Source organism: Buteo buteo, chromosome 12 (genome assembly GCF_964188355.1).
Source record: "Buteo buteo chromosome 12, bButBut1.hap1.1, whole genome shotgun sequence".
In the NCBI taxonomy this organism is placed as follows: Eukaryota; Metazoa; Chordata; class Aves; order Accipitriformes; family Accipitridae; genus Buteo; species Buteo buteo.
This window is the reverse complement of record NC_134182.1, coordinates 43,170,839-43,192,429: the sequence shown is the minus strand read 5'-3', so window position 1 is coordinate 43,192,429 and position 21,591 is coordinate 43,170,839. Positions and strand designations below refer to the sequence as shown.

Here is a 21,591-nt window from a genome sequence, read left to right as displayed (position 1 = left end):
CCCCCCTCTCCCCGGGCTGGAGGGAGAGGGGCGGCGGCGTTGCTAGGATACGGGGAGCGGCCGCCATGACAGCGCCCCGCCGCCATGACAGCGCCGCCATGACGGCGTCGAGGCCGGGGCCGGCGGAGCCCCTGGCCGGGAGCGAGCCGGGCCGAGGCGGGTGTTTCTCACCTTTATTTCATGGAAACACGCAGTGAGTGAGCGAGCAACAGGCGGCTGCGGAGGAGGGGGCCTGGCCGGGCCGGGGAGGGCTGGGGTAGGGGCCTGGCCGAGGCGCGGCCTGGTCTCGCCAGCCCGTTTGTGAGGAGAAGAAAAGCAGATATAACTCAAATAACCCTCCCGGCCGCGTCCCGCCGCTTCGGTGAGTGAAGCCGCCTCTGCCACCGCCACCCCAGGGCTCGGGGTCGCCCTCTCCGGCCCCCCCGGGGATGTGTGTGGCCATTGCTTCCCCCTCAGCTCCCCAGGTGGCACGTTTCATCCCTAAATCATCGCCATTTCTTTTATTTAGAAAATAAACCCTCTCCTCCTGTACCGCCGGAAGGTGGGGAGCGGCCTCCTTTGTCACTGCGGATCCCCTTAAGCGATGCGGGAGGCGGGAGGGGAGAGGAGGTTCGTGTGCTTTCAGTCGAACTTCAGGAGCTGCCGTTTCACGGCTGCGATACAGAGACCCCCCTCCCCAGAGGGTCCCCTCCCGGAAGGCTTGCTTCCCAGGGAAAGGGGTCCGGGTTTGTGCTGCGGTGAGGTCTCCTGTGCCACCCAGGGCAGAGGGATCCTCGTTGGGAGGGGGCTCAGCCCCCCAAAATGGGTCCGGCTGGCAGGGCGGGCATCACCAGGTGCCGTGCTGGGGGGAGCTCAGGCAGACGAGCTGGCAAAGTCATCTGTATCTCTTCTCGTCTCTTGTAACTAGAGTGCCGGGAGCCAGGTGGATTATTTTCTTCTTTCTTTTAACCTCTTGTTTTGACTGAAATAGTAGAAAAAAGTTCCCGTAGGGCGCTCGCGGAGGCGCTGGCAGGGCCGAGCAGGTGGTTCTGGGTTTTAGATCACGTTCTCGAAGATCTGCATGGAGCTCATGATGTCATTGTCCTGGTTGGGGTGGGAGGGAGAGGTCAGAGCTCCCGGTCCCCCTCCTCCCATCGGCCCCAGGGTGATCAGAGCTGTCCTCCCCCATCTCTCCCAGCCCCCCCCCCCCGGCATGTCATTTTGGGACGGGATGCAGAATGGGCTTGTGTCTCGGACTCGAAGACCTGGCAGTGAGGAGGAGGAGGATGGCGGTGATGCCAAAGCCCACCCGAAGCTCCTCACCTTCTGGCAGGTCTCCAGGAACTCCTCAAAGGTCACCACGCCGTCGCCATTCCTGTCCATCTTCTGCAAGGGAAGAGCAGGGGCTCAGCGGGGACATCCCTGTCCCCGTTGGCAGTGACAGCCTCCAGCCTGTGATACACGGTGGGTTTTGGCGGCTGCCAGGAGGGGACGAGGCGGGACGGTCTCACCTGGAAGAACAGCTCCACGTGCTCTGCGGGCGCGCTGTCCCTCAGGGTGGGGTGGGTGCAGCGCCCCATCATGTCGTAGATGGACTTCATGATCTCCAGCATTTCCTAGGAGGGTACAGAGGGCAGGGCTCAGGGTGACAAGAACCCTCTGAATGAGGGCACCTTTGTCCCCCCACACCTCTTTCCACTGTCCCCATCCCTCTCTGGGTGTCCCCTGCCATGCTCCCACCCTGCCCCGCCTCCCCCAGCCCTCGTGTGTCTCCCCTGTCCCAGTGTCACCTCCTTAGTGATGTAGCCGTCTTTATTAATATCGTAGAGGTTGAAAGCCCACTTCAGCTTCTGGTGCACTGTCCCCCGCAGCAAGATGGAGAGGCCGACGACAAAATCCTGCCAGAGGAACCATGGCTGTGAGCAGAGATGTCCCATGGGTACCACCGGCTCACCCAGACCCCAGGGATGGACCCGTGTCCCCCCTGGCTCGGCCGTTTGCCCCCCTCCAATGGTGCCGCGGTGCTGCCATCGATCGTGGGATGCCCGGGGGATTTTTTTTCCTATTGATCCCGTTTCTATTCTCGCTTGTAGCTATTTTTAATCACCACGGTAAAACCAGCACCGGCCCCCCCACCAGCCACCCTGCCGCAGTGCCTGGAACTCTCCCGGCACAGGCTCCTGCCATCGAGGAGACCAAAGATTTTGGCCGTCGCTGCTGTGCCGAGCTTTTATCCCCGACCGCACGCGGGTAAGGAAGATCTGATGAATCACGCCGCTGGGCACGCTTACAGCCGGCCACAGCTCGAGGAGCACGGCGCTGGCATGGCTTTTCCCGGCAAGAAGCCGGGCACGGAGGCGGCGCCGGGACGCTCACCTGGAAGCAGAGAGCCCCATTACGGTCAGCGTCGAAGGCGTCAAATAAGAAGTGCGCGTAGGTGCTGGCGTCTGCGAGGGGAGGAAGGCGAGAGCTGGTGAAGCCCCCACCCCGGCACGCGCCGGGATTGGGATTTGGCGTTTTCTCCAGATACAGCCCCCCCACCAGCACCCCCACGCTGGCCTTGGGGGTCCCCCCAACTCACCGCCTTGGGGGAAAAACTGCGAGTAGATGAGCTTGAAGGTCTCCTCGTCCACGAGGCCACTGGGACACTCCTGGGGAGGAGAGCGGGCACCCGGTGAACCCCGGCTCCAAAATCCACCCACCAGCCCTGGCGGTGGGGGGCCGGGGCGAGGGTCCCCCGACACTCACATTCTTGAAGCCGCGGTAGAGGGACTGCAGCTCCTTCTTGGTGAACTTGGTCTGCGCCAACAGCTGCTCCAGCCCCTCGGGTTGGTGCCGTACGGATGAAAGCTCCAACTCGGCATCGCCGCCGTCTGCTGGGAGATGCCGGCAAAGACTCCCGTGGGGGTCCAGCAGCCTCTCCGCATCATCCCACACTTGATCCCGGGCTGTTGCCGGCCCGGATCTGACCCTGCTTAAAACCAAACCCCCCCAACCCGGTGGCGGACCCCAAATTCCCCTCGTGCCTGGAGGAAAACCGGGGAACTCCGGGTTTCACATCCCGAGGGAGAAGACGGCCGACTCAGAGGGTTTCCCCAGGAGCTGCCGAACCCGTGCCCGCCTCCGGCAGCACATTCCCAGGGCGCAGAACATCCCGGAGCCGCCTCTCACCCCGACCCCGCTAATGCTCCCTCCCGCCCGCGCCTGGCCTGGCGGAAGGTAATTAATAAATGATGGTTCGTTAATAATTCCAGCTTGGGAAGCCCCCGCGGACCCGTTCAGTGCCGAGACGGGGATATCGGGAACTTCGGGCTGGGAAAACCGGGCCAGGGCTGGGGAGAGGCTCCGCCGTGCCGCATCGGTAGGGACACCCTGGAAAACCCTGGGGTCTCCTGGGTGCTGTTATTGGGGGGTGGGTTAACCCCCCAAGTCTCTTGCCGAGCCAGCTTTGCCAGGGTGTGAAGGGGCAGCGCCGAGCCCCTTCTGCCCAGCTGGGGTGGGGTTGGGATTGGGGGGCTCCAACCTCCTGTCTAAGGGGGGTTTTGAGGGTCGGTGGGGGATCAGGGGTCTCTGGTGTCGCATCTCAGGGGGGTTTTGAGGTCAATGCAGGATTTGGGGGTCCCCGGTGTCCCGTCTTCAGTGGGTTTTGGGGGTCTTTGTGGGCTCGGAGGCCCCTGATGTCCAACCTCAGGGTGGTTTGGGGGTCGCTGTGGGCTGGGGGGGGTCCCTATCAGCCTGCCTTGGGGGGCTCAGGGGTTAACAGGGGCACAGAGACCCCCAGCATCGCCCCTCAGGAGGGGTTTGGGGGTCGATGTGGACTGGGGGGTCCCCAGCATCCCCTCAGTGGGGTGTTTTGGGGAGGGGGGGGCTGTGCTGGAGCCAGCCCAGCCCCTCGGGGAAGGTCAGAGCAAGGCTGGGCCATGACGCGGCAAGTGCGGGGGGCAGGGCAGGGGGCTGCCAGCTCCCTCCACACCCCCAAACCCTCAGGCTTCACCCCCAAACCCTCTTCTGGGGGAGTGCCCCCCAAAAAAGCAGGTTTTACCCCACAGGGACCATTTACGCGCCCAACAGGTCCTTTAACTGGGGTGTGGGGGGGTATGGAAAGATGGGGATACCCCAAGATGAGGTTGGGGGGGCTGAAAATAAATACATTAATTAAATTTAATGAAGGGGAGGGGGGTTACAGACGCGGGGTTACCTTCCACGGAGATGGGCTCCAGGATGCCAAACTGCTTGAGGACGGCGATGAAGAGGAGGATGACCACAGCCACGGCGCACAGCTCCATGCCCTGGATGCCCATGGCCGGCGGGGGGGCCCACAACCGGTGTCGGGGTGTCCTCTCCTCTGTGTGTGCTTGTGTGTGTGTGTGGGGGGGTGTGTGTGTGGTTTTTCACCCCCCACCCCCCCGCCCCAAAAAGCGGGGCACCCCGGGGTGGGGGTGAGGGTGTCGGCGGGCGGGTGCTGTCCCGGTGAGCGCTGGGGCGGCTGCCGCGGGGCCGGCCTGCGCCCTCCCTCCTGCCCTCCTCCCTTGGCACGCACCCACGGCCCCCCCCATTGCGATCTTTTTTTTTTTTTTTCCGTGTTTATTTATTTTATTTTTTTTTAATATCACACTCCCCACATCCCCACCAACAGCAGCACCCATGGGTGCCCCCTTCACCCCAGCATCTAAAACCAGGAGGGGTCCCAAACCGGCGCGGGCCTTAAAATTGGGTAATTAAAAAAAATAAATAAATAAAGGTTGTTTTGGGCTCTCCCCCCGGGTGGAGGCAGGCGGCGCTGACCCCCCCAGCCTTGTTGCCCCTTGGGGGGGTTTTAGAACCTGCCGTGGGAGGCAATTAGCGGCGGGGATGGCTAACGAGCGGCGTGGGGATCGGTGGGGATGAGTAAGCAGCCGAGCCCTGAAAAGCGGGGCTCCCCGGGGTGGGGCAAGCAGGGGGGAAACTGAGGCCGGGGGATGTGGGGGGGCTGTCCCTGCCCCCCCCCCCGGGGATGTCTCTGTCCCCATGGCCATCTGTCCCCACCACCTGGGGGACGTCTGTCCTGGGGCGTCCCCATCCCCAAGGCGCCGGGGACATTGTCCCTGCCCCCCCCAAAGTGTCCCTGCCCCTCCCCCCGGGTTGTCCCTGTCCCCAAGTCCCCGGTGACACCGTCCCCGTCCGTCCCGTCCCCGCCCCGAGCGCCTAGTGACCCCTGGGGCCGCGGAGAGGGGCGGGGCTACGCCGATGGGGGCGGGGCTTCTGTCGCCCATGCGGGCGGGGCCTGTTGCTAAGGGCGGGGCTCTGGTCGCTGCGGGGGAGAGGCGCGCCCACAGCCCGAGGGGCGTGGCTCAGCCGCACGCCCCGCCCCACCCCTTACCGCCACTTCCGCTTCCGCCGCCGCGCCCGGAAGTGCTGTTCGCCACCGCCGCCATGGCCTCAAGGTTACTGCGGGTGAGCGCGGCCCTGCGGCTGCTGCCCGCCGCCTCCGCCCGCGCTGCACCCGCCCGCTGCCTCGCCGTCCCCGGTGAGCCGGGGGGGAACTGGGAGGATGCGGGGGGGGGGGCGGCGGCGGCGGCGAGGAACGGGGAGGTGGCGGGGGGATTGGGGGGCGTGGCGTGGCCGCGGCCTCCCGGTCTGACGGCGGTGTCCCCGCAGGCGGCCTCGCCAGCGATGAGGAGCAGGCGACGGGGCTGGAGCGGAAGGTGCTGGAGGCCATGAACAAGGGCCTGGTGAGTGCGGGGCGGCCGGCGGGAGAGCTCGGAGCTGGGGGGGGACCCCAGGGTATGGCGGGGGGGGGTGTCTCGGGGGGGGGTGTCCTTGGTGAGGGGGTGTGAGGGTCTGGGGGTGCCCCCCCGCTCACCTCCTCCCACTCCCCGCCCCCCCAGGACCCCTACAGCATGTTCCGACCAAAGCGCTATGCGGGGACCAAGGAGGACCCCAACCTCGTCCCCTCCGTCAGCAACAAGCGCATCGTGGGCTGCGTCTGTAAGTGCCCCAATTCCCTGTGTGTCTGTCCCACCCCCCTCCCTCTGTCCGTCCGTCCATCCCATCCTCCTCTTCCTCCTTTCCTCCTCACCCCCCCCCCCAGGCGAAGAGGACAACAGCTGCGTCGTCTGGTTCTGGCTGCACCAGGGGGAGGCCCAGCGCTGCCCCTCCTGCGGTGCCCACTACAAGCTGATCCCCCACGAGCTGCCCCACTGAGGCCCCCACGGCTTGGGGAGGGGGAGTTGGGGGGGGGGGCTGCACCGACACCCCCCCTCCCCTCCCTGGCACCCATGAGTGACACCGACCCTCCCAGCACCCAGTGGGTGTCTTCTGGGCTGAGCTGAGCCGAGCCATCCCCGCCCCTGCCATGTGTGCCCCCCCTATAAAGAGTATGTGTGTGGAGACCTGGACTCTGTCTGCACTGGGGGGAGGGGGGGGGGCAGCACCCATGGGTGCTGGGGGGATGGGGACAGGCTGGGGGGGGGAATTTAAAGGTATTACTGTCCTTGTGAGTGGGGAGGGGGCATGGGGGGGAGGTGCTCGTGACCTTGGAGTGGTATTTGGGGTGGGGGGAGCCCACCTTCACTGTCCCTCTGCCCTGGGGGGGGGGCGCTGGGAATGGGGGGGGGGCCCTGGGGTGTTGACTTTTGGGGGTCCCCCTGGTTGGGGGGCTCCAGAAGTAAGGCTTGCTCGGGAACCTGGGCGAGGGACCCACCCCCTCCCCAAAATACCCACCCACCAAGGGGGGGCTGGGTTTCCCCCGCAGACCCCAAAGAGGATCATAGCCACACGCACACACACAAGGTGTCCCCCAAAATGGAGGTCTGGGCTGCACCCTGCCCCTAGCTCCACACCCTGGGGGCGGGGGGGGGGGGCTGTCTGTCTGTCTGTCCGTCCGTCTGTACTGGGGGAGTTACAACTGGACACAGTCCTCCAGGGTGGCCTCACCACATGGCCAAGGCGGCACCCACCATGGCGGCAGAGGACCCCCCTGAGGTCCAGGTAGCTTCCTACACCCCCCTACCCCCCCCCCCCCACCTGCCACTGCTGTGTCACCGTAGCAGGTGACGGCTTTGGTCAGGCGTGACCTCGCCGCGGTCACCCCCGGCCCCTGGAGATGATCTCCAGCCCCTTCTGGGGGCCGAGGGGGGGCTGAGTGGCTGCTGGTTCCCCGGGTCCTTCTGGGCGAGCTGGGGCCCGTCCCTCCCCCGCGGGGACCTCCCTCCTCAAACGGCGTCCCCGTGGTCTCAGAAACCGCCGGCGCCGCGGCCGCTCCTCGGACCCGTGGTCCCTCCTGGGTCCCGCCGGCTGAGGGGGACGGCCGCCCGTGCCATGGGTGCCGGCCTGCCGAGGGGCCGTGGCTCTCCCAGCTGCTGCATCTCGGAGAAGACGCCGGTCCCGGGGGTGGCCGTGGGGCCCCGGGAGGTGCTTAAGGGTCCCCGGTGGGTCGTGTCGTTGTCGTCGTCGTCGTCCCCCGGGGAGGGCCCAGAGGCTGCCAGATCCCCAGCGTGACGGCCCCCCCTCCCCCCGTGCCACTGACGTTGTCGAGGACGTCAGGCGGGCCGTCCGTGGCGTCACACGTGGCCCGGGGCGGAGGGGGGGCGGGGCTCCGGGCCTCCCCGCCCGGCCGGCCCGCCCGCGGCCAATGGGGGCTGCCGGCGGCCGTTGAGTGACAGCCGGGCGCGGCGGGGCCGCGGGTGACGTCAGGGAGCGGCGCTTCGGGGCGGGGCTCCGGCGGCGGCAGAGGGCGCGCGGGGACGCGGCGGGCGGGGCCTTCCCCGCGCCACGTGACGCGGGAGGGCGGGGCGGGAAGGGCGCCCGCGGCGGCGCGGCGGAGTGCGGCGGTGACGTCACCCCTGTCGCAGAGGGGCGGGGCGGGGCGCGGGGCCGCGCGCCGGAAGCGGGGCGGCGCGCGCGGAAGGGCCGGCGCGGCGCGGGGCGGGCGGGCGGACAAGATGGCGGACGGGGACAGCGGCAGCGAGCGCGGCGGCAGCGGCAGCGGCAGCGGCGGGTTCGCGACCGCCCGCGGGGGCGGAGGAGGCGGCGGCGGCGGGGCCGGGTCCGGGTCCGGCGGGGGGTCCGGCGGCGGCGGCGGAGGGGCGGGCCCGGAGCAGGAGACGCAGGAGCTGGCCTCGAAGCGGCTGGACATCCAGAACAAGCGGTTCTACCTGGACGTCAAGCAGAACGCCAAGGGCCGCTTCCTCAAGATCGCCGAGGTGGGGGCGGGCGGCTCCAAGAGCCGCCTCACCCTCTCCATGGCGGTGGCCGCCGAGTTCCGCGACTACCTGGGCGACTTCATCGAGCACTACGCCCAGCTGGGCCCCTCCAGCCCCGAGCAGCTGGCCCAGGCCGCCGGCCCCCCCGGCGAGGACGGCGCCGGCCCCGGCCCCCGCCGCGCCCTCAAGAGTGAGTTCCTGGTGCGGGAGAACCGCAAGTACTACCTGGACCTGAAGGAGAACCAACGCGGGCGCTTCCTCCGCATCCGCCAGACCGTCAACCGCGGCCCTGGCGGGCCGGGGGGCTTCCCGGGCGGCCCCCCCGGGCTGCAGAGCGGCCAGACCATCGCCCTGCCCGCCCAGGGCCTGATCGAGTTCCGCGACGCCCTGGCCAAGCTGATCGACGACTACGGGGGCGAGGAGGACGAGCTGGGCGGCCCCGGGGGCGGCGGGCCGGGCGGCGGGGGGCTCTACGGGGAGCTGCCCGAGGGCACATCCATCACCGTGGACTCCAAGCGCTTCTTCTTCGACGTGGGCTGCAACAAGTACGGCGTCTTCCTGCGGGTGAGCGAGGTGAAGCCGTCCTACCGCAACGCCATCACCGTCCCCTACAAGGCCTGGGCCAAGTTCGGCGGAGCCTTCTGCCGCTACGCCGAGGAGATGCGTGACATCCAGGAGCGCCAGCGGGACAAGCTCTACGACCGGCGCGCCGGACCGCCGGGTCCCGGCAGCGGCAGTGGCGCCGGCGATGACTCCGACGGCGACGACGTGGACGACGACTGAGCCTCCCCCGCCCTCGACCCTGCCGCCGGCCCCCCCACCCCCCCACAACTCCCCCTTCCCCCCTTCCTCCCCTCCCCCCCCCCGGGCTCCCCCCCGCGATGGGGCGAAGGGGTCCCCAAGTGCCCAGCGCTCCCCTCCCTCCCCCACCCCCCACCGCCACCAGAGAGAGAGAGAAACCGGCCCGACCGTGATGCCGCCACGTCCCTCCCTCCCTCGCACACGCCCCACTGCCGCCGGGATGAGCCACCACTGTCCCCCCGCCATGGGGGACCTGTCACCGGCACCCTTCCCTACCCCCCCCCCCCCCCAGCCCCGAGGACTCCCTGCTTTTTGGGGGGGTGGGGGGGTGGAACCGCCCGGATCCTCTCTCCTCTCCCAAAGCCTGGCCCCTGCCGACATGGTGCCCCCCACCACCATCAAAACCAGCATCCCGGCGCCCGCGCCGAGAGGAGCCGCCACGCGCCGAAACCCTCACCGAAACCCTCACCGGCGGAAGAGGAGCCGGGCGGCAGGAGGGGAGAGCAACGGAGCTGGTGCTTTCGGAAGCGAGAGCCGGGGCAGGGGGGCCGTATCTGGACCAACGTCCGTTCTCTCTTTATTTTTCCTTTTTTTTTTCCTTTTTTTTTTCCTCCCTTCTCCTTTCCAGATGTTTTTTTTCTCCTCCTTTTTTTTTTGGGATGCAAACTGCTAAACTCCGGGCGCCCGAACTGGAACCTGCACCCGAGCCAGCACGAAGCTGGCAGGTTCCCGAAAATTAAGGAATTAAGGAAGACTTTCTCAGTTTTGACAAATTATTACTGCCCCCCCCCCCCCCCCCCGTTTTTCCTCTGGCTGCGGGGGGGTCGCAGAGAGAGGCAGGTTCATGCAGGCACAAAGCACAAGGAAAGCTCGACGGGGCGCAAGATCTTCCCCTTCTCTCCAAATAAGGCGGCCTCCGGCGAACGCCGGCTCCATACCGGGAAGGCCCGGCCAGGTTTCCTTCCCGTTTACCGTTTTGCCAGCACAACTGGCACCGAAGGCGGCGCCACTGGGACCCTTGGGCACCAAAATCCGCCCCTTCTCCTCTTCACCTGGATTTTATTTTTCTTTAGCAAAACCGACTTGCCGCCGTTCCCCAGTACCTGACGCCGGCAGAGATGACAGCGGCGGCTCGGTGGCACCAGTGGGACTCCGTACACCGGCAGCTGCGGCCTTCGGTGTTGGCGTTTTGGGGGGTTTGGGGTTTTTTTTTCCTCTTTTTTCTTTTTTTTTTTTTTTTTTTTTTTTTAAAGCACCTGGTCGTACCAGCAGGGACTGGCTCTGCCGCCTTGGCCAGTGCGCCGGAGCCAGCGGCTCCCTCCAGCCATCGCCTCTCGTATTAAATGGATTTTTCCGCTCTCAAATGGTCTTTTTTTTTTTCTTTTTTCTTTTTTTTTCTTTTTTTCGCTAAATCGGGTCAATCCTGCCCTTTCCCAAAAGGTATTTTTTTAGCCATGTTATCCCAGGAACTCTGAACTGACCGGGGTTCGTCGCTCTTCATTCCAAAGTTTCAAGGTCTTCTTGTCCAATGGCTTCTCCAGTTTTAGGACTTGTTTTAAATTAATATTTTTCCGCTTATCTTTTGGGAGCCTGTGCCCGCCCGCCCTCCGATCTCAGCTGCCTCCTTAATTTATTGTCGCGGATCCTGGCATCTCCCTCTCTCCACTCGCTCCGTATTTATTGGGAAGCGAGGTACGGCTGGCAGCGACTCGTCTTCGCGAGGCAGGAGCAGGGGGTCAGACGCCAACTCCATCCCCCTCCTCGCCCCAAATCCCAGCAGAGCCCCGGGGGATGTCGTCTGTCCGTCCGTCCGTCCTGCAAACCCTATCCCGCCCTTTCCCACCTCCATAGCTCTTTTTAAAGGGATTTTTAAGGCGAATTTCTTCCGTTTATCCCGTTTTTAATTCTCCGTCGCAAAGGACTGGGTTTCCTCACTCACACGGGAGCAATAGTCTTTTATCTCGATGTCCGAACCGCGTCCGTACTGTATTTTGTACCCTAAGGCAGCTCTTTCCAGTGACGTCCTGCTGTATCCACCCATCCGTCTATTTTTTGTGTTCGCGCGCCTTCAGTTCTTTGCCGCGGAGAAAAAAATTGACAAAACGCCGCCTGGAAGGCTCCGGATCGGGGGAGATGGCGGCCACCGCTCAGCCGCTGGGGGGGACGCCTGGCTCCACGGTGATGGACTTGCCAGCGTTCAGCTGCCAGGAGCCGGTTGCGAAGACGCAGGCGGTACCTCTCCTTTTATTTTTGAAGAGGATGAGATATATATATATATATATATATATATAAAAATATATATATATTCTTTTTTTTCCCTTTTTTTTTTTTTTTGGCTGAATAGCGGTAATTTAGCCTTAACCTTTCTACGCTGGGGTAACGGCGGGGTCACTGCCAGCCCGGCTCGGCTCTCAGTAGCCACCTAGGAAATACGTGGAAGAGGAAAAAAGGCAAATAATGCCAAAAAAAAAAAAAAAAATCATAACAACCATAAAAACGGGACCCAGTGCCGCAGCCGGCGTTCGCTTTGGCAACCAGAACCCTTTCTCCTGCGGGAGAAGCAATGTATCTATGTACAGAAACCTTCCGCAGCTCCATTTGACCTTCCAGCAAACGGGTGAGAAGAGCAGAGCGCGTCGGGGGAAGAAATCTCGCAGAAAAAAAAAAAAACAACAAAAAAACATAAACAAAAACCCCATCCAAAAAAAAAAAAAAAAGATAAAAATCAGAAAGAAAAAAAAAAAGGTTTTTTAACCTGCCAGTGGCCGGCAAGAGCGATTCGGAGAGGTGGGCAGACACACCTCAGGTGTGAGCGAGGACTCGGGTGGTTTCTGCGAGGGGGGAGATGGGGTTTTTTGGTGAGTTTTGGGGTTTGGTTTTTTTTTTCCTTTGCTTTAGCCTGCGGATGGCGGGCTGGGGCTGCTGAGAGGGGGGAGCTGGCAGGGAGCCCCCCCCCCCCCCCCCACGCACAGGTGTGCTGCCCAGGATCGGGCGGAGAGTTTCCCTGAGGAAAGCGGGACGACGGTTATGCCGAAGCCGGGCTCCTGCCCGCGCTGGAATCTCTCCACGGACCAGACCTTGCCGAAAACGCCTGCCCATAGCTGGGGCACTGGGAATTCGGTGGCGAGGCGGCGGCGCGCGCAGCAGGTCGGAGGGTTTGATTGTTCCCTTATATATATATATATGTATATACACATCTCCGCGCGTGTGTGTATATATATGAGATTTGGTTGGGGGGTTTTTTGGTTTGGATTCTGTAGAAAATGGGCAAATTGCTTTTTTTTTTTTTTTTTGTGTTTGGGTTTTTTTAACCGGAAGGGGGGAAAAATATCCCAAATTCTTGGAGCTTCCAGATTTCTGTTGCCCCAGAAGGGATGGGTTGAGAGCGCAACTATCGCTGTACAAAATAGAAATCGTGTATATCTTGTATAGCGCCCCAAAATCGATGTAAATACCCAAAATGTCCGGGCTGAGAGCCGGGAGCCGTCAGCGGCTCTGTTAAAAGTTAAAAACTGCTTCAATTTTTTTCCCCCTCAAGAGAAAAATATGGAAGAAAATCAGAATTATCCTGCCTTGTTTCCAGCCGTTTTGGGGTCACAGGCACGAGAATGCCCTCCTGGTCCCTCGCTGCCGGCAGAGGATGAACCAGGGGAGGCGACCAGTCCCCGGGGCTGCCGTGCCGGGGAGAGCGGCGGTTTCTCTTGTTGGTGATAAAACAAAACAAACCCCCCCTCGCCGGCTTCTCTTGTAAAAAAGAAAAAAGTTTAAAAAAAAAAGAAAAAAATAGGAAAAAAAAAAGAAAAAAATAGAAAAAAAAAAAAAAGAAGCGTGAGCGAGTGATGACGGTACTTGAGCTGATGCACAAGGAATCTCTCAGCAGATATTTGCCGCCGCGCTTGCTGGGAGAGGGTTCCCAATGGGAAATCTGAACCAGCTCGGCGTCGTGGCGGCTCGCTGGCGTCTCCATGGATGCTCAGAGAGATGTTCCACGTAGGGTGAGGCTCGGCCGCGGGCGCTGTTGCCCTCCTCTTCCTCGCGGAGCCGGTTGAGCTGGCGGTGCCTGTGCCAAGCGGAGCTGGCGTTTGGTGCGTCGGCGTGAGATCCCGAATCCAGGTGCCAGAACGGATCTTGGATCAAGCCAAGATGGGAGAGGGATGGCTGGCAAAGAGCATGGCACCGGCAGCGGTGGCTTCTCGCCACGGCGGTGGCGACCATCAGGCTGGCGGTTGTAGGCGAGACCTCGGAGTCCCCGCACCGGCGTCTCTCTGGCACTGCGCTCAGCGTCTGCTCCCACCAGAGGCGGTTTGTGGCTGCTGGTGGCATCAAGGCCTCAAAACCACGGCGTTACCAGCGGGCAGGAGAGGCCCTGGGGATTTCTGGCCTCGGAGCGGCACCAATGCTGACGCAGCGGCCGAGAGCGGGTCCGGCACGGGTGGCTCTCCCATCCCCGGCACGTGTTTCACCCCAGGCAGAGACGGAAACGTGCCGGCCGGTTGGTAAAGCATCGGCATGGGAGAGAGCCGGATCCTCCTCTGAGAGCCACCGGGGCCGGGACTGGCTTCGGCCAATATCTGCTGAGAGACCAAAACATTCACCCCGAAGTACCTTGACGAAAGAAGAAAGTTTTATTCCTCTTATTTTTTTAATGAAAGAAAAACAAAAAATAAAGCAAACCATGCACTTTAGGCGGCCCAGCGCGGGGCTGCCGGCGCCCGGGGGGGGTCCCGTCCCCCCCCTCCCTTCCTCTGCGGCCGGCGGGGCGGCTTCGGGAGACGCCGGGGAGCGGCCGGCGGTTGCCGAAGGCAGGTCCTGGATTTTACCACTAGCAAAGATGACGCCCGACGTGACGAACTCCTCATGCTAGCGAGCACTCCTTACCGTAGCAGATTTTTGCAAATGGAGTTTTACAAGTCTATATTTAAAGAATTGTATGTTTGTAACAAATAAAAAGTATGCGGAAAAGTGAATGAAAAACCCATCCCGGCCCTGTCTCACTCCTTAGGGGGGGATTGGGGGGGGGATCCCCAACTGTCCCTGGGCAGGAGGGTCTCACCAGTGCCACCATCTTGGTAAGGGATGGGGTGGGCAGGGGCAGCAGTGGCATTGTGGGGGTGTCTTGGGGACCTTCGGGGCTCTGGGGGGGAACACACAGGTGTCCTGAGGGTTTGGGGTGGCACAGAGGGGGCACACAGGGTCCCCAGCACGGGCACGTTGAGGGGCCACCTTGTCCCCAAGCAGGGCCCTGTCCCCAAAGGGGGTGCCCGGAGCCGGGGCAGCTGTGGGGAGCACCGCAGGGAGCCGGGGGGCACTTGGGGGTGCAAGGGATTGGCACCATGGGGAGGGAGGAGGGTTTGGCACGGCACATGCGTGTTGCATGTGTCACGGCTCACACACGCACGCTGGTGTGCGCAGACCGGCCCGGCAAGCCACGAACGCCGTGCACACGGCTGCATGGCGTGTGAGCAGGTGTAAGGCATGCGTGCCCTGCACAAGGCGTGTGCGCTGCGCGCACAGCTGCGCGGCGCGTTCACCACCATGTGCACGGCGAGCGGCCTGTGCCGGGCAGGGTGTCGGCAATCCCATGCCGCCCCCAGCAGCGAGGCGGCCCGCGTCTGGCCGGCGTGCGGTGACGCAGGCGCCGCAGCCCGCGCCGCATTTAGCTCTGCGGCTCCCTGCGGGCACGGGCTCATCTGAGGACACGAGCGGGAGCCGCCTGCGCATGAGCTGCTGCCGCCCGCCGCGGCACCGCAAACCCGCCACCACCGCCGCTGCCTGTCCCCGACGCCACAGGCAGCCAGGGCCTGGCCTGACCCCATCCCTGGCGAGGCGGGGGGGCAGACCCTCTCCAACCAGGGTCCCTCGCCCCTCGGGGAGCAGCTGGCCGTGTCCCTGGGGACCCCATCCCCCACGTCCCCCGGATGCCAGGGTGGGCAGCTGCTCCGGCCCTCCCCGAATGGAGCCGGGGGGCTGTCGGGGGACAGCTGGGGGGGGCCTGGATATGCAGCAGTTGCTGCCTGTGGGGCAGGTGCAGGCAGCATTCCTTCCAAGGGGGGAGCAATAGCAGCTGCGGGGCCAGGGAAGGGCTCAGGGCCCCCAGCAGGGTCACAGAGGCACCCCCCCACAGCAGCTGCAGCGAGGGGCAGGGGCCCCCCCATACTCTGCCTGGCACTGGAGGGAAACTGAGGCACAGGGTAGGGCGTGAGCCAAGGCGTCTGGGACACCCAGGGTGGGACAGCGACAGGGCAAAGGTGCCTTCCTTGTCCCCCCTCGTCTCCTCCTCCTCCCCAGCCTGGCGCTCCCCTATCTGGGGCAGGGCAGGCTTGGGAGCTCCTTCCAACATCCCCTGGCAGGGGCTGCGCCGCGCAGGGGCTTAACGCTCCCGAAACTGCTCCTGTTAAGCAATCAACCCTCACTCTCTAAAATCCAAATTTTCTCCTATAAAATTAACCCTGGCATGTAAATCGGGTTCAGTTTGATGCTGGAATGGCCTCATCCTGAGAAATTAAAGGTTTTATTTCCCGTGACACGATCTTTCCTAGCACACCCCCAACCCTCCCTGTCCCGTGACAGTCTGGACCAGGAATTTTTGGGGCTTTTTTTTGGCTGTATTTTATCCCTGCTGTTACCAACGTCCATCCCTTTTCCTTTTCAATGTCCCCCCCATGTCATGAGCCCCGGCCCAAATCCCTCCCCCGGGGCTGAGGGGACAGCCTGTGTTACCTCACTGCCACTGTCCTTCTTACCCTACAGGAGGGGCAGGAGCAGCCTTTATTTCTGCATTTCCTGAAAAACACACGGGGAAGGACTCAGAGCCACCACCGGGCCCCATTGTCACCTGGGAAGGATTCCCCTCACCTCAGTGGTGCCTGTGCAGGCAGCCGCCTCCTCCGGGCACTGAGCTGGCACAGGCAGTGGCCGGGCTGGGCCGAGCGCAGCGGTTTATAAGCGAGGTTTAAGTCCTTCTAGGCTGCGCCTCAGGCCCAAGCCCTTCAGTCGGCTGTGGAGGTGATGACAGGGCCTGGGTCGGGCGGGGAGTGGGTGGGAAGCTCCGTCCACCCCCGAAGCGGGCGGAGGGGAGAAGTGGGGGGACGATACCGGGGGTGTACGGAGCGGTCCTAAGGCCTACAGAGGCGGCGGGCCCCGGGTCCTGTCAGGAGCCGAGCCCCGGTGCCCGGGGAGACCCGGCGGGACCCGCCAACGGCCCTGACGGGGACGGGGCCCGCGTCCGCGGAACGGGGCCCGGGACGCGCCTGGAACGGTGGCGGAGCCGGTCGAACCCCCCACCTCCGCCCCGCTCCCCTCAGCGCCGCATCCGCCCCCTCCCCCTCTCCGCGCAAACAAACAACACGGGGGGGCGGGGGGAGAGACTGGGCGGGAAAGGCTTCTCTCCTTCCATTGGCTGCGCGAACTGTCTGTCTGCCCGGCCCCGCCTCTCGCGAGACGGCCGGCTCTTTCGATTGGTAGGCGATCACGTCACTCCGCTGCACCGCCCACCGGCTCGGAGCTGCCGGGCACGCCCCCCGCCCTCACCCCTGCGTGCCGTGTGCAAACGAAAAACAGCCGTTAAACGGGCCGCGGGGCGGAGCCAGTGAGGGGGCAAGAAGCAGCGCCTGGATTGGTGGTAGCCGGATGTTCAAACAAGTATGGGACGCCTTGATTGGCTTGGGGCCGCCGCGGCAGGCCGGGCTCCCTCCTCGCGCTCGGGCGGGTTATTGTCTGGCGGCTCCTGAGGCGGCTCCAGCGCGGACTCGGGACCGGAGCTCAGGCGGCGGCGGCGGCACTATGGTGAGGGGCGGGGGCGGCGGCCGGGCTCGGTCCGGCTCCTCTGGGGGCTCCGGGACCGGTAGAGGAGCCGGTGGGAGGCCGAGGCCGGAACGTTCCGCTTCCCCGCTGGGCCGGGGCAGCTGGCCGCAGGCCCGGAGGTGACAGGGCCGCCCGGCGGGGGCCGGAGCCACCGCTGTCAGCGGGGACCCAGGGTCGGGCATCGGCTGCTGTTCCTCTAGGCGAGAGACCGGGGCCGCGGAGGCGGGGGAAGGGGGGGGTGGGGTTGGGGGGGGGGGAAACGGGCGGCTCCTGTGCCGGGTTCTGTCACCGATCCGTGACCTTGGGCACGGCGCCGCTCCCTGCCCTTCCCGCGGGGCTCCACCGGCAGCCTCCCGTTGACAGGGCGCCTGGAAATGCGCCGAAAACCGCTTCGGTTCGCTGTCCCCCCCATACGCCCCCCCCCCCCCAGCTCCGCGGTCCCCGGGGCCGCCACCGTTGTGTAACCGAAGCTTCTCGCCGACGAGGCCCCTCGGGAGTGGATTCGTGCCGCTTCCCGAAAAGCCGGCCCCGCCGATCGGGCCGGAGGGAGAGCGAGCGGCGGAGCCGGTGACTCCGTTGTGCTGTCAAAGCTTTCCCGGGGAGGCTGGGAGACACCGAGACTGCCTCTATTTCATCGGCTTTTGGAGGGAAACTGCCTCTATTTCATCGGCTTTTGGAGGGAAACTGCCTCTATTTCATTGGCTTTTGGAGGGAAACTGCCTCTTTACAGCTACTTTCCGTGCTTAATATATTTTAAAAGTTGATTGTGTAGTAAGGAAGTGACTGTCAGGGGTGTAAAACGCGTCAGAGTGGCCTGAAGGATGCTTGTCAAGCGGCCCGGCTGCCTTGCCCAGGTAGCCCCTTCCCCAAGGAGCATTGGATTTCCACAGTTTAGATTCTAACTGACATCTCTGTGCACGTTGGCTCTCAGTAGAGCCTGATTCCATGGCAACAGTGGCGGGAGAAGGTTGGGGTTTAATCCTCCCTGATGCCTTCTTCGTGTGGCTTGGGGTCTGAAAGTTGTGGAAGTCACAGTTGCAGGGTCTGTAACTGTCGGTTAGGATACAGAGGAGACGAGGTTCCCAGGCGGGAGATAAGGGCCCCGGGTTGCTGAGGGTTGATGTGGAAACGCTTTGAGATTATGCAACCCTTGCCGGAGGGTATCTCGGAACTTGTGGCAATAGATAAAAAGTTGCTTTTTGAATTATTTTAGTTGTGTTTGAGGCAACAAGAAAAAAAAAGAAAAAAGTCGTTTGCCTGCTGCGAGAGATCCAGTGTGTTAAATCTGGTGGGGTTTTGGTATGGGAATGTGCTTTCAGTGAGTGACTTCTGTGGGGAGAAGGGAAGGAGACGTCGCATTCCTGTGCCTGTCAGCGCGGTCCCCTCCAGATGAAGAATCGAATCACTGCTGTTTCCGACCCAACTTAGCCCCTGCAAGCGCTGCTTCCCGAGGAAGAGAAGGAGATCTGTGTGCTGTGAACGCTATGTTTGTCAAGGAGCCCTCGTTCCTCCGCTGGGACTGCGGCCGGGAGGGGGATGAGCTTCCGCAGGGAGCCGGTGGCGGCTCAGCTGTGGGAAACTGTTGCGGTGTTTCCTCTGCAAACCCAGAGGGTTTTGACGTTGGTGAAGATGGAGACAACCCTCGGTACTTCCGCTGTGAGACTTTTCTTCCCTCTTTTTAGTCAAATATCGTGTAAAGAACCATCAGGCGGGCAGCTGACAGCTGAAAAACTTGACGGAGTAATGGGAAAGTTCACAGCTGGCTGATAAAAGCCCTCAGTGTGAACAGCCAGGGCTTTTCCCAGAGCTGCCTTTTATTTCTAGAGCAAGGAAATATCCCCAAATACCCCTTCCTGATTTTTTAAGTTTTACTGAATGATGTTTTCTACTGATAAAAGCAACTCTTGATGCTTCACTGCAGTGAAGGCAGCGTCAAGTTGGTGCTTCAAAGTGATTCTAGACACGTCTCCAAGTCATCCCTCAGCCGCTCTCCTAACAAACGAGAGCCAACTGCTTCTACAGACACTCCTGTCCGGGTGTCGGCTGCCAAAACACCGAGCGGGTTTGCCAGGTGCCAGCATTCCCACAGCCGGATCACCGCTGGCAGCCTCGGGGAAGAACCCACCTGTGCTCGGTGCTGCGGGATGCCGGCCTGGCTCTCCTGCCAACCTGGCCCAGTGCCGCTTCGTGCTTTATCACCTACAGATTAAATATTTCCCCCTTTAAACTGGGCTGGCGCTCCCCAGCCAGTGCAAGCGCATGGTGTTAACTCCCACTTCACTGGGACAGGACGTGGATCTTGGACATTCCCGTGTTAAGCTGGTGTCTTATTTTAAGGATTAATGTGCTCAATTAGCGTCACCTCTGTCTCCTGGGTATCTCTGGATCCTGCGGTTTTTCCTAAATGAGTGGGAAGGCCTGGTGGCAGCTTTCAGCTCCCTCACAGTAAGCCATAATTCCTTCTTTTAGAAGGGGATGGGGATTGTGGGAATCAATATGTGGTGTAAAAATAGGGATTACCAGTATCCAGCTTGTTTTAGGGCCCCGCTTTCCCTCTGCAGTTCTCTGCTCGTCGTGGGCTGGGAGACTTAATTTTGTGGGTTATAGTTTCTGTTGTTTCTTAAAAGGACCAGATTTTGGGTTGGAAACGTGGTTTTTCACGTGGAGGGCGCAGGCTCTTTCTGACTGGCCTGCTGCGTCCATCTGCTGCTCTCACCTTCATTAGAAATGGCTCTCCTTAGCTGTTAGTGACATCACGGTTTCTTTCAATATCCCTTGAATCGATTGATTTCCTTAAGGCGGATGTGAGAGAGCCTGGCAAACCCACATTTAGTTCTTCCTCATTTCTTGGTGGCTTCCAAACTCTTGCACTTCGGGGTTTCAGCTGCCCCCTACAATGCAATATTTTATTAAATCTGTGATTTCTGGGGCTCCCTGATGATTTTCCGCTGTGGAGCAGGAAGGGGATTGCCCTTGAATTCCACAGGCCTGGGCTGCAAATTCCTATGTACAGAAACAGCATCCTGCCGTGCGACCTGTGTCAGTGCGTGCCTTCAGAGCAGAGCAAACGAGTCTGAAATCAAACCATTCTCACAACTGCTGGAAAAAAACCCAACAAACCAACAACCAAACCACCAAACCAAACGGGTTCTTTTGGCTGGTTTTCCCCCCGTTTGGTATTACTGGAAAATAATGGGAATAGCAGTAGCAGGAAATGAGAGAGGGAGACGCCCAGGGCGATACAGCAGCTGCTGCACCCCTCAAGCCCCCACCTTGTCCCCTCGAATTCACCTCATTTTGGGTTGTTTGAGAGGCCACAAGTTTCCTGCAGCGCCAGAGAGTGTGCTTGCCTCTGGATGACAGTGCAGCAGGTCTCTCTGGCTTCATTAAGATTAATTAATAGGTGTGTTTCTCTCTTGCAGGCTGGTGGTAAGGCGGGGAAGGACAGCGGGAAGGCCAAGGCGAAGGCGGTGTCGCGCTCACAGAGAGCCGGGCTGCAGGTGAGGCACAGCGGCGCCCGCTGGTTCCCCAATCTCATCATAAAACGTGAATTTCTGAGTAAAACCTCCACTTCCTGCTGGGCAGGTTGCCCCAAACCCTCTTCTTTTATTTTTCTTTTTGGGTAAAAAACTTGATGTTTTGTGATTTGTGTCATCATCATGGAGGGATGAGGACCACGGGGGCTGTTTGTTCCCAGCTGTGTCCTGACTTGGGCAGGATCCGTCTCTCCTACAGAGAGGGTGTGAGGATTAATTTGGATAATTATGATGGAATCCCATGGGGAAAAGTACGGGGAAGATCTGGCTTTGTGTCTCCCTCAGCCGTGCCCTCGTTAAAACTCATGTTAACGTCATTAACATCATTCTAGGAGCTCCTGGAAGCCGTAGACACACAGGGTGGGAAGTCGCTTGGGGCCTATGGCGTATAGGGGGGCTATAGGTGTTAAGGAGGTGTTGATTGCTCCCACCCCAGTTCCCGGTGGGCCGGATCCACAGACACCTGAAGACTCGCACCACCAGTCACGGGCGAGTGGGTGCCACTGCTGCCGTCTACAGCGCCGCCATCCTCGAGTACCTCACTGCTGAGGTAGGTCCCCACGCTTTGCCTTCCTCCATTTAAAAAAAACAAACCAAAACAAAATATAAATAAAATAAATTAAAAAAAAAAAAATAAATCCTGCGTCCCTCGGGATCCCGAGTGTCTTCCCGATTTCTCGGCAGGTGCTGGAGCTGGCGGGAAATGCTTCGAAGGATCTCAAAGTCAAGCGGATCACTCCCCGTCACTTGCAGCTGGCAATCCGTGGCGATGAAGAGTTGGACTCCCTGATCAAAGCCACCATTGCCGGTGGAGGTGGGTATCGTCCTTGCTGCCCTTTCCCTCGTTCCTGTCCCTAACTGGGAATTTTAGTGAGAAGGGGGGGGAAGAATACAGGAAAACACATGGGAATTTGGCATAAATACCAGCGGCTCACTGCTTTCCCAGATCCGACTGGAAGGAAACGTTTGTGCCGGGTTATCACAAAACTCCGCTGGGAATCGAGATTTTCTTGGAGCTTTTTGGGAAGTATCTGATGGGAATCCTCTTCTTCTCTCTGCAGGTGTTATCCCCCACATCCACAAGTCTCTGATTGGGAAGAAGGGACAACAAAAAACGGCGTAGAGAGGAGGAAAAAAAAAAAAAAAGCAGCCGTCTCCCTCCCGTCATCGTACTGTACCTGGGACAGAAGAAATCTTGGGGATACGTGGAATTTTTTTTAAGTCATAGTTCAAAGGAAGAGCATAGACAATTGACTGTAGAGAGGAGAAAACATTGGTATGGGCTTTAG

At 61.5% G+C, this 21,591-nt stretch overlaps 4 protein-coding genes across 4 annotated transcripts; 3 read left to right on the top strand and 1 right to left on the bottom strand.

Moving 5' to 3' along the window:
* Positions 1-806: 806 nt before the first annotated feature.
* On the bottom strand, positions 807-4,922 carry KCNIP3 (potassium voltage-gated channel interacting protein 3). The gene is made up of 8 exons (XM_075042144.1): positions 4,178-4,922; positions 2,728-2,852; positions 2,561-2,630; positions 2,356-2,426; positions 1,770-1,877; positions 1,491-1,595; positions 1,303-1,365; positions 807-1,083 (listed from the first exon to the last, which is right to left on the bottom strand). The coding sequence occupies exons 1-8, from the start codon at positions 4,278-4,280 to the stop codon at positions 1,036-1,038; spliced, it is 693 nt and encodes a 230-aa protein (XP_074898245.1). The 5' UTR covers positions 4,281-4,922; the 3' UTR covers positions 807-1,035.
* Positions 4,923-5,326: 404 nt separating this feature from the next.
* Positions 5,327-6,348, top strand: COX5B (cytochrome c oxidase subunit 5B). Its single transcript, XM_075043737.1, has 4 exons — positions 5,327-5,485; positions 5,617-5,690; positions 5,847-5,946; positions 6,050-6,348. Exons 1-4 carry the CDS (start codon positions 5,392-5,394, stop codon positions 6,160-6,162), a joined length of 381 nt encoding a protein of 126 aa, XP_074899838.1. The 5' UTR covers positions 5,327-5,391; the 3' UTR covers positions 6,163-6,348.
* A 1,545-nt stretch (positions 6,349-7,893) lies between these two features.
* PURB (purine rich element binding protein B) lies at positions 7,894-9,088 on the top strand. Its single transcript, XM_075043736.1, has one exon. The coding sequence runs from the start codon at positions 7,902-7,904 to the stop codon at positions 8,943-8,945; it is 1,044 nt and encodes a 347-aa protein (XP_074899837.1). The 5' UTR covers positions 7,894-7,901; the 3' UTR covers positions 8,946-9,088.
* A 7,480-nt stretch (positions 9,089-16,568) lies between these two features.
* Positions 16,569-21,573, top strand: LOC142038349 (histone H2A.V). Its single transcript, XM_075043734.1, has 5 exons — positions 16,569-16,748; positions 20,189-20,266; positions 20,739-20,852; positions 20,987-21,116; positions 21,364-21,573. Exons 1-5 carry the CDS (start codon positions 16,593-16,595, stop codon positions 21,423-21,425), a joined length of 540 nt encoding a protein of 179 aa, XP_074899835.1. The 5' UTR covers positions 16,569-16,592; the 3' UTR covers positions 21,426-21,573.
* The last annotated feature ends 18 nt before the right edge of the window (positions 21,574-21,591 follow it).

What these genes read in the sequence shown, in the direction of transcription:
- KCNIP3 (XM_075042144.1), bottom strand. Translation starts at nt 4,280, where the DNA reads ATGGGCATCCAGGGCATGGAGCTGTGCGCCGTGGCTGTGGTCATCCTC. An exon ending in GGAGCCCATCTCCGTGGAAG is followed by an intron (nt 2,853 to 4,177) that starts GTAACCCCGCGT and finishes ATCTCCCAGCAG; the next exon opens with ACGGCGGCGATGCCGAGTTG. An exon ending in ACGGCTACATCACTAAGGAG is followed by an intron (nt 1,596 to 1,769) that starts GTGACACTGGGA and finishes GTACCCTCCTAG; the next exon opens with GAAATGCTGGAGATCATGAA.
- COX5B (XM_075043737.1), top strand. Translation starts at nt 5,392, where the DNA reads ATGGCCTCAAGGTTACTGCGGGTGAGCGCGGCCCTGCGGCTGCTGCCC. An exon ending in AGGCCATGAACAAGGGCCTG is followed by an intron (nt 5,691 to 5,846) that starts GTGAGTGCGGGG and finishes CCGCCCCCCCAG; the next exon opens with GACCCCTACAGCATGTTCCG. An exon ending in GCGCATCGTGGGCTGCGTCT is followed by an intron (nt 5,947 to 6,049) that starts GTAAGTGCCCCA and finishes CCCCCCCCCCAG; the next exon opens with GCGAAGAGGACAACAGCTGC.
- PURB (XM_075043736.1), top strand. Translation starts at nt 7,902, where the DNA reads ATGGCGGACGGGGACAGCGGCAGCGAGCGCGGCGGCAGCGGCAGCGGC.
- LOC142038349 (XM_075043734.1), top strand. Translation starts at nt 16,593, where the DNA reads ATGTTCAAACAAGTATGGGACGCCTTGATTGGCTTGGGGCCGCCGCGG. An exon ending in GCGGCGGCGGCGGCACTATG is followed by an intron (nt 16,749 to 20,188) that starts GTGAGGGGCGGG and finishes TCTCTCTTGCAG; the next exon opens with GCTGGTGGTAAGGCGGGGAA. An exon ending in AGCCACCATTGCCGGTGGAG is followed by an intron (nt 21,117 to 21,363) that starts GTGGGTATCGTC and finishes TTCTCTCTGCAG; the next exon opens with GTGTTATCCCCCACATCCAC.